This window comes from Bactrocera tryoni, chromosome 4 (genome assembly GCF_016617805.1).
Source record: "Bactrocera tryoni isolate S06 chromosome 4, CSIRO_BtryS06_freeze2, whole genome shotgun sequence".
NCBI lineage: Eukaryota > Metazoa > Arthropoda > Insecta > Diptera > Tephritidae > Bactrocera > Bactrocera tryoni.
This window is the reverse complement of record NC_052502.1, coordinates 25,192,327-25,209,125: the sequence shown is the minus strand read 5'-3', so window position 1 is coordinate 25,209,125 and position 16,799 is coordinate 25,192,327. Positions and strand designations below refer to the sequence as shown.

General features: G+C 30.1%; 2 protein-coding genes across 2 annotated transcripts in view; one reads left to right on the top strand and one right to left on the bottom strand.

The window, feature by feature from the left end:
• Positions 1 to 9,718, top strand: part of LOC120773964 (protein vav) — a 70,357-nt gene extending 60,639 nt beyond the window's left edge. The window contains exons 4-15 of the mRNA XM_040103200.1: positions 3,627 to 3,726; positions 4,113 to 4,280; positions 4,336 to 4,539; positions 4,607 to 4,726; positions 4,858 to 4,974; positions 5,317 to 5,702; positions 5,768 to 5,885; positions 5,991 to 6,118; positions 6,217 to 6,348; positions 6,418 to 6,570; positions 6,899 to 7,067; positions 9,168 to 9,718. Coding sequence (XP_039959134.1) covers positions 3,627 to 3,726; positions 4,113 to 4,280; positions 4,336 to 4,539; positions 4,607 to 4,726; positions 4,858 to 4,974; positions 5,317 to 5,702; positions 5,768 to 5,885; positions 5,991 to 6,118; positions 6,217 to 6,348; positions 6,418 to 6,570; positions 6,899 to 7,067; positions 9,168 to 9,227 — 1,855 coding nt within the window. The 3' untranslated portion in view covers positions 9,228 to 9,718. The remainder of the gene's footprint in view (positions 1 to 3,626; positions 3,727 to 4,112; positions 4,281 to 4,335; positions 4,540 to 4,606; positions 4,727 to 4,857; positions 4,975 to 5,316; positions 5,703 to 5,767; positions 5,886 to 5,990; positions 6,119 to 6,216; positions 6,349 to 6,417; positions 6,571 to 6,898; positions 7,068 to 9,167) is intronic.
• On the bottom strand, positions 649 to 2,354 carry LOC120773965. The gene is made up of 4 exons (XM_040103201.1): positions 2,153 to 2,354; positions 1,959 to 2,052; positions 1,805 to 1,898; positions 649 to 1,738 (listed from the first exon to the last, which is right to left on the bottom strand). Exons 1-4 carry the CDS (start codon positions 2,193 to 2,195, stop codon positions 812 to 814), a joined length of 1,158 nt encoding a protein of 385 aa, XP_039959135.1. The 5' UTR covers positions 2,196 to 2,354; the 3' UTR covers positions 649 to 811.
• Positions 9,719 to 16,799: the final 7,081 nt, after the last annotated feature.

Genomic DNA, 16,799 nt, shown 5'->3' with positions numbered 1-16,799 from the left:
TGCTTTTTACCTGCTTGAGAACCACGTACAAGCCACGTCCCTTATCGTACGGATTTCGTTTTACATGCAGTTTGTATGTATTCAGTTGTGTTGTTGGTTGTTCGCGTACTTCTAAATGCTCCGCCATTGAGAATGCAAATGAAGCGCATTTCACTTTTTTCTGTTTTTACAAAATATTTATGAATTAAGTGCCCACTCTCTGGCTGGTAGAGATTTTTGAAGTATTCTAACTTCGTTTATTACGCTTTGTTCATTGTTTAACTTGTGTAGTATACATGCATATGTATGTATATAGCTATTGATGTATGTATGGATGTATGTGTCTTATAATTGTATATACCTAATTTGAATTTCAGTGCATTAAATTTGGTTTTGTTTTTACTTTGTTTTTGCAATTCCCACATTATCTACCTGCGGGTTTTGAAGCCCAGCGCCTATTAGACAATTTTGAAAAGCTTCACTTCTCTCTTTAATAAATCCTCCACACATTATCAACATACGAGTATTATTGCAGTCTTTTGGGTGATTCAAAACACTCTCTTGTTCTCCTAATACAATTTATACTTGCTTTTCACTTGACAAACAAAACAAAACTTCAACAAATCTTCGTAAATTTCCACAAAATTTAATATAATTTTTATTTGGTAAATTTCGGCTTTGTATATAGTATGTACTATGTACGTGTACACTCAAACATTACAAAATATTTTTTTTCTGTTATTAATATTCACCCAGTCATAATTCTCAAAGCGTCATAAATTTAGCTAAACACTCTTTTTTCACCTAAATTTCACTTTTTTTTATTATATCATTAGCGTTCTGCTCGCCCTTCATTACCAAATCCTTCACTGGCTGCACCTCCCGCCGCCGTGTTAAATGGTATTCGTTCTGTATCGCTTGATGACTCATTTTCCTCATCGGCGCTATCATTTTCATTTTCGCTCTTGAAAAGATTATTTGCCAGTGTTATGCCTTGTGTGGCGGCGCCAATTAAAGGACTAACATTAATATTTGGGTACTCAGCTTTGACTATTTGCCCAAATACGTTGAGGAGGGCATCGAAACGTCGCTCAAGTCGTCGATTGTAGCGACGTTTGTGTCGATAGTAACGTTCCCTTTCGCTAAGCGGTCGTTCTTTTGGACGCCTTGGGCAATTATTCACTCGACCAGCAGCAGATGTGCTCGGCTTTTGCGCATTCTCTTCTATGTAAACTGGTGGTCGACCTTGCTCGACAGTCTTTTCTGCATCGCTAAATTGTTCCATTTTCATTTCGATAATTTGTTCACCTGCTACATGCAGTCTTACTTGCTCCATACCTTCAGTTACACCATTACATGTTATTGGTTGTTCAACTAACATGGATTCCTGTGTATCATTGCTCTCGTCAGCAAAGTAGTTCAAAGGTAGTCCATTTTTCTTGGTATAAAAATCATGATCTGTATTTGGTTGTGCTTCTCTTAGTTCACTTGGTTCGTCTGCCGTGTTGAAGTCATAGTTCGTATCGCTACTGTACGCGTCATGATGATCAGGGGAAGAAATAGAGCTACCATCATCATCATCATCTGCCGTAGGTGGTACTGGTAGACGTATAGTTATTGGGAGCGCATACGAATGCAAATTGGTGGTTTTGTACGTCATAAAACGGTGTATTGGCTCAAAAAATTCCCACTCCTGCGTAATTTTTTGTATCTCTTCAGGATCATGTGCGCCATTTGGTATTACATCCAGACGGTTCAACTGTTTATAAATTAATGGAAGGTTAAAAAAACGCACTACAAAATGTTTCCGGGGTTTCATACATACCTTATATTGTTTGTATTTGTTGACCATATTCGACCACTGTTTGCGTACGAAGTACACATTGTAGTCGTCTAACTTGGCCAAACTCAAGATTTTTCTACAAAAATTCATATTATAGTAAATCACATGTATTAATTTCGCTAAAAATGTAACTTACTTCCAAGGTGCTACACTGGTCGTAGCTTTGTTCGTGAACAAGCCATCGTGGTTGATGCGTGCCTCAACAAGTTGTCGTTTTTGATCAATTGACCCTGCAAATATATTTTTACGAATGTAAAAATTTCACAATTTTCTTTGTACACACAACTAAAATTCAGACATCATGGTTGCAAATTTTTTTTCTCAGCTTACATTTTTTCGCGACCTTTCGTTTCGCATAGGAGTGTAATTCCATTGTCAATTAACGCGGCATGATTTGCTCTTTTGCCTGTAATATTTTTACACTTTGCTTAGACTGTTTTTGTTTATTTTATTGCATTAATTTTATTTTTATACGACTTTCCTAAAATCCTAATGCACTCGGCTACCAATTGTAGAACTGTCTGTCAGAACCTCATGTATAGATAATCCGCATGCATTTTTTGACATTCCGCCTTACATGCTATTCGCTCCCTGATGTCACAGAGAACGTATAAAATTTAACGAAATCGTACGTTATTATAGGTAGGTACAGTTTAGCGCTCGGTTTCTGTCTGTGCTGGATTGGAAATAAAATATACTATTCCTACTTTGGAAAAAATCAGAGAACGTAAATTTTTTACAGAGAACGTATATCGTTCTCTGCTATCATATACGTTCTCGGTTGTAAAGTTCAAAATGTACAATGATATTACAACTGTTAAACATTTTTAATAGCAATCAAACGGCAAATTTTCCGCTTAAAAGCGCGTCCATTTTGTCCTCGTAAAGCATTAATATTTTTTTTTATTATTTAATTAAACTAAAATTATTAATAAAAAATAGTGCAAAGTTACGAAAAAGTGTTTAGTGCGGTTTTGTGATGGCGTAAAGCTATAGGAGCGAATCGAATACTGATTGGCTGTGGATTATTTGCGCACGTCGTCTGGATGGCTTTGTGTTCGCCGCTGTGATTGTGAAAGTTAAGAAGTTTTGGGTTAGGTTTCGTTCCTTTCCTTTTGCAAGTTATTTACTTATTTCTTATTTTTGTTGCAATCTGCTGTGTCTAAATCAGTTTTGTATGTGAAGCGAGTAACTTGATTAACTCTTTTTGCGGTTTCAAAGCTAGGCGTCCCTATGTAACCGGAACTGGCACGGCTAATTCCGGCAAAGGACTGTTACTTGCTATTTTCCGATTCAGACAGGATTAGATCGCTGAAATTACAGCCCCTGGTCGGATAAAATTCGGCAAAGGACTGTCAACTTGGCTATATTTCCCAAAATACTTTCTGCCGTTTCCACAACATCAAGAGTAACTCATTTTGCATGCTTGTTTAAACAAATTATGTAGTATAATGTTTATTGCCACTTTTGCTTTAATTAAAACTATCCAATTAGATCAAATATGCTCGTAAATATTAAGTTTTATTACGTAAATAATAGTAGATACATAATTAGAGTTAAAATTATTAAGCGCATATTCTTTTCTAACCTCATATTGTTTAAAAATTGTATACCAAGGAATTTATTAGTTATATTTTCTATAGAAAAGTATTTATATTATTTTATTACAATTCGACAAAAATAATTTCTAATTTATTTTATATTTTTATTTCATTTTATCGCTTGGTTTTCAAAAATCTAAATTGGATTACGTTACGTTTTAATTGGTTTGGCGCTGAATTGTAATGATTACATGAAACAACAGTACCACCGACAACAATGCATGTCACAACGATCATATAAACACCAAAGAAGAGGAAGTCTATCAAGATTTGTGTGCTTTACAAAGAACCAGTAGAAGTCAGGTATTAATTTGATGTTTATTATTATTTATTTTTATAAAACAAAATTAAATTTATATTTTAGTTTTAAATTTATTTTTGGAGCTGGTTTTATGAAATTTTGAACTTTAAACATTTCAACATTAAAAATAATATAGGTTTAATATAAAGATAACAAAGCAAAATCACAAAAAAAGAAAAAGATTTCCAATAATCAAAAGAATGAATATTTTATGACGTTGGTGTATGTTATTATATAAAAGACATACATATTTTGTTAATACGCATGTTTTATGTCTATTGCCTGCGATTTTAAATATTATAATGCTTATATACTTATGTTTATTTTTGCTTATATGTATACTTTTTTAATAAAAAATAATAACTTCCTTCTCCACAATCCAACTCAGATCACCTCAGCTACCAGTTTCGAGCAACGTGATTACGTCATACGCGAACTGATCGACACAGAGTCGAATTATCTTGATGTCTTGAATGCCTTGAAGACAAAATTCATGGCGCCACTCGAACGTTACCTGAATCCGGAGGAAATTAAGCAAATATTTCCACGCATACGTGTAAGTTTGTAAAAAATATTTTATTATAAACATTATTTAATATATTTTTCTGCAGGAACTCGCTGATATCCACACAAGGTTTCTGGAAAAACTGCGCGAATCTCTCTCGCCCAATGCCAAAGTGAAAATGAGTCAAGTATTTTTGGAGTTCCGTGAGCCATTCCTGCTCTATGGCGAATACTGTTCCTGTCTGTTGGGTGCCATCGATGTGCTGGCCGATGTCTGCAAGAAGAACCAGATTATTGAGCAGCTTGTGCAGGTAAGTTTTTAAATTTCGTTCGACTCATATCAGAGGTATTAAATATTACTTATATAATTTCTTTTAGCAATGCGAGCGTGAATACAATGTGGGCAAATTGCAATTGCGTGATATTTTATCGGTACCCATGCAGCGAATTCTCAAATACCATTTACTATTAGATAAACTAGTCAAAGAAACCTCGCCGGTAAGTTTTCTAAAGCCGAAAAATTAAAAAAAATATTGATTTAACAAACTTACTAAAAAAATATAATTTATAGTTGTAATATAAAGTGTTTGAATATTATTGTCTAATATCGTGAATACCCTTAATTATAGGTGCACGAGGATTACCGCGCATTGGAGCGTGCCAAAGAGGCAATGATCGACGTATCTCAATATATCAACGAAGTAAAACGTGATTCCGATCACTTAGTGATCATACAGAAAGTCAAAGTAAGAATATTTTCTTTTGACTACCCACCTTTTTATTTATATTTTTTTATATAATTTTTAAATATTTAAATAAATAAATAAAAAATATTTTTTCTTATATAGTTTGAGATATATTATTATTTTTTACAATTTTTTTATATTTTTTTATTTTTTATACATTTTTAAATATTTTTTTATATATTTTTTTTAAATATTTTTTTATGGAAGTGGTATCTGTTTTTATCTTATATTAAATTTTTTTTTTATTATTTTAATTTTTTTTTTTTTTAATTTTTAATCATTTTTTAACTTTATTTTTTAAAATTTTTTCTAATAATTTTTATTTGTTTTCCTCTACAATAGGACAGCATAATCGATTTGCATTTGCTGCCAAACGGTACCAACGATCTCCTGCAATACGGTCGTCTCCTCTTGGACGGCGAATTGCACATAAAAGCGCATGAGGATCAGAAAACAAAATTACGTTACGCATTCGTTTTCGATAAAATACTTATATTGGTGAAGCCGTTGCATACGAAAATGGGCGATATGCAGTATACATACCGTGATTCGCACTATCTCTCCGAATATCGGGTGGAGCAGAGTCATACGCGGCGTACCTTGGGCCGCGATACACGTTTCAAGTGTCAACTGCTGTTGGCGCGCAAGTCGGGCAAGACTGCTTTCACGCTCTACTTGAAATCGGAGCCGGAACGTGATAAATGGCGCAAGGCGCTCACAGAGGCAATGTAACTGGAGCGAGAGTTTGGCATGACAACTACATTACTAAATTATTTGTTTCTGTTTTATGCAGGGAAAACTTGGACCCACCTGGTTGCCGCAATACAGATCACAAAATGGAAATTTATACCTTCGATGCGGCCACGACATGCAGACACTGTTCGAAGTTCCTTAAAGGACGTATACATCAGGTGAGGATTTGATTGTAAATTCTATATGTGAGAATTTCATAGTAAAAAAACGTGTATATATTTCAATTTATATATTAATTTTCCTTTTTTCTGTAATTATTACAGGGCTATCGCTGTAAGGTCTGTGAAATTGCCGTACATAAAGGCTGCATATCGTCAACGGGCCGCTGCAAACAGAATCCTCTAAGCATACCGCCGCCTGTTTGTGATCGTCAGTTGTCGGAGTTCAATTGGTAAGAAAATTAGTTAACAAATTTTATAATACATGAATATAAATACTATTTCAGTATTTATTTTATGCACAACATGTAATTATTTAACATATTTTCAGGTTTGTTGGCACAATGGACCGCGATACCGCCGCTATACGCTTAGAAAATCGTCGTGTTGGCACATATTTATTGCGTGTGCGGCCTCAAGGTGCATCCAATCCACATGAGACCATGTATGCGCTGAGTTTGAAGTGAGTGTTGCCATATTGGCCCACAATCTCTAATATTTTTATTTATTTTATCTCCATTGCTGTTTGCAGAACCGATGATCATGTCATTAAACACATGAAAATCAACCAAGAACCCGATGGCGAAACAGTGCTCTATTGTCTGTCGTCGCGCCGCCATTTCAAAACTATTGTCGAACTGGTTTCATACTATGAACGCAACGATTTGGGTGAAAATTTTGCGGGGTGAGTAGAACATAACTATAATTGTCGGAAAAATTGGAAAAGCTCGAGGAATTTGTAACATAGCAACACCATGGTAAATGTTGTTATTGCTAATTGTGCGACTCAGGAAATGAGGTGTTAAATTTAGCTAATTTGCCTCATTTATTTTTTGCTCCGACGGTATATATATTTATTTTTGTTTTATGTACTAAAATAATAGATTTTTTAAAACAAAAAGTAAGGTTAGGTTAGCACATTAGTCATTCTAGCCCTACGCTTTTCCTTATATTTTCATGATATATCTTTAAACTACTTTAACCACAATTTTTTATTCGTAAATCTCCTTTAGTTTGAATCAATCGCTGCAGTGGCCCTTCCGCGAAGTGATAGCCACGGCTATTTACGATTTCGAACCGAAAGGCAGCAACCAATTACATCTTAAGACAGGCTGCCAAGTGCTGGTTATTGGCAAAGATGGCGACAGCAAAGGTTGGTGGCGTGGAAAAATTGGTGATACGGTAAGTGTCAGAGTTTATTTCGGTTTCTAAATGACAAGTAGAATTTTGCTTAGAATTTGTAGAATTTGCGACCCCTTTTTTGCATTGATTTATTAAAAGAAATGCTTTATCTACGCAGGTTATTTGTTTATTTTTTATTACCCCGTTTTTTGAAAAAATTATCAGCATTTACATATTATTTATTAAGAAAGAATTTGTGCTGAGCTTTTGTGCTATTCGAAAATGTTGTATTGCCAAGAAAAAAACTAGTAACTTTCCACTTAAAAACAGGAGATTGGCGAGCTATACATTAAGTAAAGTTTACATAGCTCTCAAACGACTATAAAAGCTCTTTATATGAAAATTATAAATCAATGGAATTTGATCAATTTGCGTACAAATTTTTGTAGGGATTTGTATGAAAACCTAAGAAACAATTCTTTAGTTCGAAAATATATAGTAAAAGCGGCCAAAAACAGTTTATAGCTTTGAAAATTTCTAAAAAGGCTTGGATTAAAAACTTTGTTGTTTTAGTTGCCCAAATCGGGAACGATAAAGTGACCAAAAACATTTTTAGTTTCCAGTTTCAAGCTTTTGGGGCGGCACTTGACTAAAAGTGCGCAATTAATCTTATTTAAACGTTCGCGATTAATCAAAAGTCAAATAAAAAACTGTATAACCTATTAGTTTTACAATATCTTGTCGGTTCGGCAGTCTTACTGCACTATCCAATATTCGTGTGGTGATAATTAGTGCTGTAAAGTGAAAAAAACAATAAATCCCAAAATCAAGAAAAAAATCACTCACAAGTCATCCAAGAAAAACCAAATTAACTTGGACTTTTGGTTGAAGTCGACTTGATTTTGGTTAAGACCGAGATCTAATCAACCAAAAAGCAATTACCAGTCTCAAAAAGGTAATTATTTTGAATAGGATTTTTGGTAATTATAACAAAATAGCTCTTTCTTTAGCCGATTGGAGTCAAGTTCGTCATGTCTTCCATTTACGGAGCAACTACAAGCCATACACAAAAAATTCAAACAAAATTCAAGTCGAGAAAGCTGTGAAGAACTTATTCTACATAATGTTAATATGATATAAAGATTTTGCAAGCAAGTTGTTGTTATTGTAGCGGCAGAAAGATACAATAAGTTAAGATAATAGCAGCAGAAAACATTCCCCAAATAATTTTGGCAGTCCTTGATCGAACAAAATTTTGAATTCGTTACTTTTACGTTGATCTGACGGTTATGGAATTGAGTTTTTCAAGCATCAAGTCAGGCTTTTATGTTTTTTAATTTCAATAGTAGCTGTATGAAAGAGGACTTTTATTTTGAAGTAAGCAACATTCAATGGAGAAGGTATAAGCAGGATTTATTTTATTATATTTTAACTGAGTGATGACAATCGAAGAACTCAACTTTTCAATATTTTGGAAAGTTTAATTTAAATTTTTTAATTTATTTAATATTTTTAATTTCAATTTAATTTTAAAAAATTTTTAATTTTGATTAATTTAATTACTATTTTTATTTTATTTTTGTTTTTTTTTTAGTTTTGCAATAATTTGCTAAATTATTTTTACTTAAATAATATTTTTTTTAAATATATTAAATTATACAATTTTTTTTTGCTAAATTTAAGTTCAAGTTTTATAGTTTAATTGATATTTTGAATCATATTGATTTTTTATTTTGATTGATTTAATTTTTATTTTATTTTGTTGTTTTTTTTTGTTTTGTAATATTTTGTAAATATACATACATATATGAATTATACAATATTTTTATGTTTTAATTAAAGTTTTCCATTTTAACTCATATTATTAATTTCAATCATATTGATTTTTAATTTAATATTTTTTTAAATTTTTGAAATGTATATAATATTGTTTTTTTTTTTTTATTTTGTGTTTTGTTTTGTTTTTTAAATTTTTGAAATGTATATAATATTTTTTTTTAATTCTTTTAATAATAAATAAATATAAATATGTACATATATATATTGTTTGAATTTTTTTATTTATTTTTTTTAATTTCTGATAATTCTTCGAAAGTCATCACTCAATATTTGAAAAAACATTTTTTTTTAATTTTGAAAACTTTGATGTTGTTATTTTAGGTCGGCTACTTCCCCAAGGAGTACGTGAAGGAACATCCACCGATGAGCGATGAACTTTGATATTACAATTATGTAATTTATGTTGCGCAACCAACGGACCAACATGCAATTGCATCGGATAATACAAGTTTAGCGGCTGACAGCTGCGTACCCACCACTAGCAGAGTGATAATGCCCAGAGGTGAGCAGTAGTCGCTCAAACCTCGCGCTGATTAAACAAAAAATTTAGAAAAAAAACGGGAAGAGAACAATAATTGTTGGTTGTTAACGGTTTGCTGCGGCAACTAGCTGCACACAGCGTACATATAAATGTTTGTAGAAGTGCCAGTGTGCATACGACAACGCATGAAAACAAAAACAAATAATAATAATGTTATTGATTGTGCCAATAGCTTTTTATATACAATTTTAATTACGTATTTTATATTTACGTAATAGTGTATTTATGTAGTTACTTATACACACACATATGCATGTATGGATATGTGTATTTTTAAACAACTTTGTTATATCGTTTTTTATACTAAATTGCATAATTGTGTAGTTTTTAGGTAGTAGGTATACTTTTAATGAATATTTTAAAGTTTAATGTGCGTGACTATATGTTTGACTAAATAGCGTATCTTACTTAGGTTTTTATCAAATTTTTTGATATAGTTTTATACAAAAAAAAGAAATAATACAAAATTTATGATAATAAAATAAAAAAAAAAATTATTGACCAATTAAAGAGGAGCTAGTAATTCTCAAAAATATATTATATATGTACATATATATATATATATATATACATATATATATACATATACACATGTAAGGCGTGCGCACGAGGAAAATAAGCTTTAAAATGTTATATTACTTAGCGTTTACAAGTATATAAGCAACGATATACTAAATAGTGATAAATAAAAACAAAAAACATAAAAAATGCTGGCCGCGCGCAGCTGCAAATAGTCGTAGTGAAAACTCAAATATGAATATTTATGTATAACTGTATAATGCATTTCCAGCATAATTTTCAATTCAGTATCTCAATACAAAACCACTGTGCACAATATCTAAATATGAATATTACAAATTTGTAATTAATTGTGCACAAAAACAACTTTGAAGATCTACATATTTACAACCATAAATATATATAACCATATACAATTATGTGAAATAGCCACATACAATAACAAATATTTATTGGTATCGCGCATAATGACATACATACTGGTACATACATATGTATATTGAAGCGCCAAGTAATTTTATATATACATACATACATATACAAGGCAAAAAACATATACATACATGCCAGCCTACATAAAAACAAATTTGATGAAACATTACTTTTATTGAAAAATGACGCTGAAATTTTATTTGAAAACAGGCGAAGAGTAAATGGTGAAGTGTGTGTGGCATTTGTGTGTCGTAGCTTAACGATTTTTGAACGCGATCGCATATATACATAAGTATGTATAGTATGTACACCGTAGTGTATTATATAGTAAACCGAGCCGGACCTAAGAGTGCAACTCTCGAAATTTAGAATGCAGGGAAATTATTAAGCGCACCTGAAACGAATATCTACATATAAACATACATATATAAATACAAAGTATAAAGCATAAATTAGTCATTTTAAAATTATGAAAATAAAATTAAAAAAAAGTACTGGAAATACCATATAATAAGACATCCATACATGTATTCGGCATGGCTAGTTAATGTTTTTCTTTATTTTTTTTTTTATAAAAGTTAGTAGCATATACTGGTTTTTAAATAATTTAAAATTTTTTACTCATACCTTGTAATAATATTGGTTTTCAAAAATAACATTTTTTTCTGATAAAGAAAGTATCTTTAATTCGTTTACTCTAAAATGAAAAGTAATTTTTAAATAAAATCACATTTTCTTTGAAATTTTGCCAACCATAGTATTATGTACCTTAGCCTCTTACTGTCATGAAATCGTTTTTTGTTAAACAAATCAGATTTTTTGAACTTTGAAAACCTTTGGAAACCTACAGTTGTCAGCTAGTACAAGCAGTAGCAGTCAGCACCCTGTCAAGCATTTAAAAAATCCATAAGGGACTGTAAAAGTATAGGAACAAATTTAATTCTAAAAACTTACCGATTCAAACGAGGTTAAAAGGAGCATAATGAACTCCTCTTCAAGCAGTTTCTGCTGTGGTGCTTTTACAGAAATCATCTCTGCAGTCACCGGCTTGGAGCGGAGCCGCCTCCTAGGAGCACCAAGAGGTCATTTCTCAACTACGTGGACGACATAAAACAATGTGCCGACCAGACTTCGGACACAACAAACTTTGGACATGACCTGCACTCACAGTGGAGCCGTTAACACCTTCACCAACTCCCTGAATGTGAATTGGAGCCAAACCACCACCCATTGCAAATGAAGAGCTCTAGTTGCCATAGATAGTTGATATATCAAAAATACAATATTCAGCGTGCAACAAGCCTCAGCTTGACACTAACCACCTCTTTTCATGCCCTGCTAACCCTACTCATCTAACACCCCTCTTCTTAGTTCTTAGTTTTACCTATCCGTAAATAAGCTAACTGTCCCTATCCTCCACGGCTTCTATACACCCACAGCTTTCTCGCAGGTATTTGGGAAAAAAGCCGCCAGTTTTTGGTTTGGCGACTCCATGATCCAAAAGATCCAGTATAATGTCAGAGCGTGGAAGGAATTCCAAATGTTCTGACAAGTGTTCATTTAGAAAACGAGATTCTCTGAGCCTTCCGGTGATATCTATGCGCACTATATGCAGAATGGCATTAAGCGTCATGGTTGGAGTGGACCTTAGTGTACCACACATGCTATTTTCTAGGGCCCTCCACGACACAATATGGGTTTGTCTATAGGGTCGTAGAGCCAGAGGACTACTTTCAGTGAAAGATCTTACCTTTTGCCAATAGCCTCTGTAGCAAGAGAAGACAATAAACGACTTCTTTGATCTCTTTTCGATATTAAGCTTCCATGGAAGCTTCCTGTCAAGGATGAGCCCTAAATACTTCTCTGTATCGGCAGGTTGCAACCAGATGCTTCTCATTCGCGGTTTGTCGTCTTTTGCTTGCCGAAATTCGAGCAGACCAAAATTGGTAGGTCAAAAAGTTTGAATTGAATTTTGAAATGTGTAGATTTGAGAAAAACGCGCCGAAGATAGACTGATACTGTAACTCCTACTTTTTGAGATTTCGATTGAAAATTTGAGCATGTTGTTTATTGTAAAATATAAAGCAATTTCATGAAACATATTTATAATTATTTTTTATTCGAAAAACCTTTCTGATGCTAATAGCCATAATCCTAATGCTAAAATAATTTGTAAAATTGTAAAATCTCTTATGAATGTAATCACTTAAAAAAGAAGCAGCAACAATTTTTTTTCATGATCATAATTCGTCTAAAATTTTTAAAATCATATTTCTTTTTCACTCTCACGTTGGCTACCAATTCACTACTAATTATATGTTATATAATCAAGAATTGCTAAGAACACATGAACTGTTTCCACACTTAAGAAAGTTGCAAACATTCCTCAATGCACTTCTATGTTGTGTGTTGCTTATACAGATAAATCATACAAATAAATAAATTAAATTCAAACAATTCAAAAGAAGAAATTATTGCTCACGTTTTTCACAGCCAGAGAAGCAAATCGTATTAACGCACATTACCACAAGCAAAGAAATATATTATAAAGTATTTACTCTCGTTCCAAAGCAAAGTAACAAAAATGCAAGAAAGCTACAAATTTCTAAATGTTATGCAAAACGCAATGTACTGTCATGAATAGCAACTAATTAATGTATACATACTAGGGGTGTTCTTATTTTATGTTTACATTTTTAAAATTCATTTAATTTATTTTAATTAAGATTTTTTAATTCATTTATATTTACTTACTTTTTTAATTACGATTTTTTATTATATTACATTTTTGAGCTAAATTTTTGTTTTGATTACTTTTTACTTATTCTTATTTTTTTAAATTTTTTTTTAATTTCAATTTAAAGTTATTGTTTAATTAAATACTTTCGAAGTCATTTGTATTTCCTAATTGTTTTTAATCTATTATATTTTCTAGTTAAATTTTTACTTTAATTGTTTTATTTTACTTATTCTTTTAATTAACTTAGAATTTTTTGTTGACTTAAATATTTTTAATTTTAATTTTTTTATTAATTTTAATAATATTTTTAATTTGTTTATTCTATATTTAATTTTTTTTTAATGAATTTAAACTTTTTCTTTATTAAAATATTTTTTTAATGTGTTTATTTTAACTAATTTATTTCAAATGCAAGAAAGCTGCCTATATTTTTTTAATTGTTATACAAAACGTGAATAATAACAACTAAGTAATGTGCACACTAGGGGTGTTCTAATCTTACTATTATTTTTTCACGTTTACATTTTATGTTAAATAATTTTTGTATTTATTTATGTTAATTATTTTTTATTCAATTTTAATTTTTTGTTTTAGTACAATTATTTTAATTTTTACCTTCATCTAATATATTATTATTATTTTTTAATTTTTTTTTTAATTTTTTGTTAAATGATTTTTATATTTTTTTATATTTGATATTTTTTTTATTAAGTTTGAGTTTTTTTAATTATAATTATTTTAATTTTTAATTTATAAAAAATATTTTTATAAAATTTAATTAAATATTTTCTTTACTTATTTACTTTTACTACTAAAAAAATACCATTATTTTTAATTAATTCAATTTTACAAATTATTTAAATTAATGTATTACTAAAGTTTTAAATTAAAATCTTTTTAAAGCATTTTTCTTTATATATCGGTTTTTTAATTATTTTTTTTATAAATTACATTTTTGTAAAAAATTAATAAGGTTTTTACTAAATTTTGCTTTAATTTTACATTTTGAGTTTTTTAGTAAATCTCTTTTCAATTTTTTTTCTACAATTATTTTAATTTTTAACTTTTTTCTAAGAAAGTTCGCATAAATATTTACTTTATTTATTTACATTTACTATTTAAACATTTCTTTTTTTATTAATTTATTTAAAATTTTTTAAATTAATTTATTTTTTACTAATGTTTTAAATTACTATATTTTAATTTATAAATAATAATTAATTCTAATTAATATTTTTTAATTATTATTTTTGATTAATTAGATTTTTAAATTTTTTTAAAATTAATTAATAAAATTTTTGTTATTGAATTTTGGTTTAATTTTACATTTGCAACCGTAATTATCTTCTTGTAATTTGCACTTAAATTTTTATCAAATTTAATATTAAAAGTAATAAAAAGTAATATTAATTGTTTACGATGCATTTAAGTACACCCCTAACCATATGCAAAACCACAAAAATATATGCCAACTAGTTATCTTAAGCAATAAGGAACTACTTATGCTTTGACACAATTTAATTGTTAATGGTCTAACAGTACACGCTTTGCATAAATCACTTCGTTTTGCACTCGTTTTAATGTGAAATTCCTCGGCTTAGCTATAAAAACCCAATAAATTATTTACTTAGTTTCTTTCTATTGATTCGTAAATCAAAATAATCTTTTGCGTGCTTTCAACAAGCTTAACGATTTAATTATTCGAAAATTAATAATAAATAAACTAATTACATACCGTTATGTTGTACGTTGTCTGGTGTGATTGCAACGCCAATGCAACCATAATTTGTTGTTGTACATATTCCTCAAATATGCATATTAGTTGCTAAAACACTGACACACAATAACCGTTAGTCTTAAGCTGTTAAGCTCACACCTCCGATTTGGTATCAGTGTGCCACCAGCATAAATAAGATATTTTTCCTACATTTATGGCGAATTTGCAATTAACTGTACAACACTACCTGTATAATCCCGTTATTACGTGTATGTGTGTATTTAAATTTAATTTAAACATTTAAGTAAGTTAATTTCTATGCAATAAGCAAAACAAAGTGAACAAAATAATGACTTAACGCAAACCAAAAGTTGTATTGTAATGTAGAAATGGCGAAAGTTGTCGCAAAAATGCGCGTAAAATAAAAAAATATACTACTTGAAGGAGATTCAAAGCTGTGTTTTTATTTATTTTAACATAAACCTTTTAGATTTTATTTTTTTAATATTTTATATCGTGTTGCTTTAAAATTAACAATTAAATTTTATTTTTGTTAATATCATTTTATTATATATATTTTATATATGTGTTTATGATATATATAACGAACATTGAGAGGCACACTCTTTAAAAAAAAAAAGATTTTTTGGGAATTAAGGGGTTACATGGGTTTTCAAGTTGATCCTAGTAATAGGTTCAGAGATACATCCTTGAGAACTTGTGCGATCGATGCAAGCTAGGCTAAGTGCGCCGTCTTTAAACGCGTTTTTCTCGAAGCTATGTTTATGAAGTCGGTGGGTAAGATTTTTCGAGAACTACAAAACTGATCTTCATGAAATTTTACACCGGCCTTTGAGATATAATTCTTAAAGATTTGAACGAAAGATTTTTTTCAATTACAACTACTAGAAACAGAAATGTCGCGAAGTTTTCACTGAAATTTTAATTTTTTTGTAAACAATTTTTGCCAAAAATCCAATTTTCAGTTTTTTTTTCCTTCGTCCAAGTTCTAAGTCACGTGTGCTGTAATGAGTTATCCTGCCGACGCGTCCGCATTTTTTTTCAACCGTAATGGCGTCACAATGACAGAGTTTAAAATATTTTTTTCCAAAAATTTCAGAATTTCTTTGTCAAAAGTGTAAAATATCTAAAAAAAATAAAATAATCTAATAAAATATTTAATTTTTTATATGAAAAAAATTGTTGAAAAAAGGCTGCTTTTACCCTAGGAAACCTATGTAACCCCTTAAAAGATCAATTTCTTTAAAATTTTAAGTTCGCCTATGACCTGCCAAAATTCATTCAATAAACTTGTAGGTGATTGTCAGGGTATTTGCAACCTTGCATTAAAAAATAATCGTATTAATATTTGAATTAAAACTCTTTTTATTTTTTAACCTCGAAAATCTGCATTCAATTAAAATGTTTAATCTTAAATACCGGATTGAGAAATATAAAAAGTTTTAATTAATTCAAATTTAAATTTTAAAATTTCAATCTTCTATTCCTAATCCTAATCATCTTGGAAGGTTGAACATTTAACTTTTTATCCAAGATGTTGCGATTCAAAATTTAAGAATTATAATTTTAAAACTTAGATAATATTCCAAAAATTTTTAATTAAAAAATTCGCAACCCCCATGATCATTGTTTAGAGCACTACATATGTATATGTATATTACAGAATAAAATTCGATAGAAGTCGGATAATTGTCTCCGAGTAATCACTCAAGCATATTTCAAAAATATAACAAATGAACTGTTCGTAAGCTGATGTATAACACTTCTAATATTAATTTCATATGATCTTTAGTCAGCCCGTACATTTAAAAGATACGAAAAATTGGCTTACGAACTATTAGTTCATGAGATATAACATTTTGGGTGAAGCAACTTGTTCGCAAAAAGTAGATAAAGAGGAATCTCGTGTGTTAATGAAGCATTGCCTTATGGGGGAAAATACTGTTGAAACCAAGGTTTGGATTGATCAACATTATTTTGAAT

Bases quoted from the DNA above. Each gene is read 5' to 3' on its own strand.
- LOC120773965 (XM_040103201.1), bottom strand. From the start codon at position 2,195: ATGGAATTACACTCCTATGCGAAACGAAAGGTCGCGAAAAAAT. The intron at 2,053-2,152 runs GTAAGCTGAGAA...ATATATTTGCAG, and splicing joins ACGAAAGGTCGCGAAAAAAT to GGTCAATTGATCAAAAACGA. The intron at 1,739-1,804 runs GTATGTATGAAA...ATTTATAAACAG, and splicing joins ACAAATACAAACAATATAAG to TTGAACCGTCTGGATGTAAT.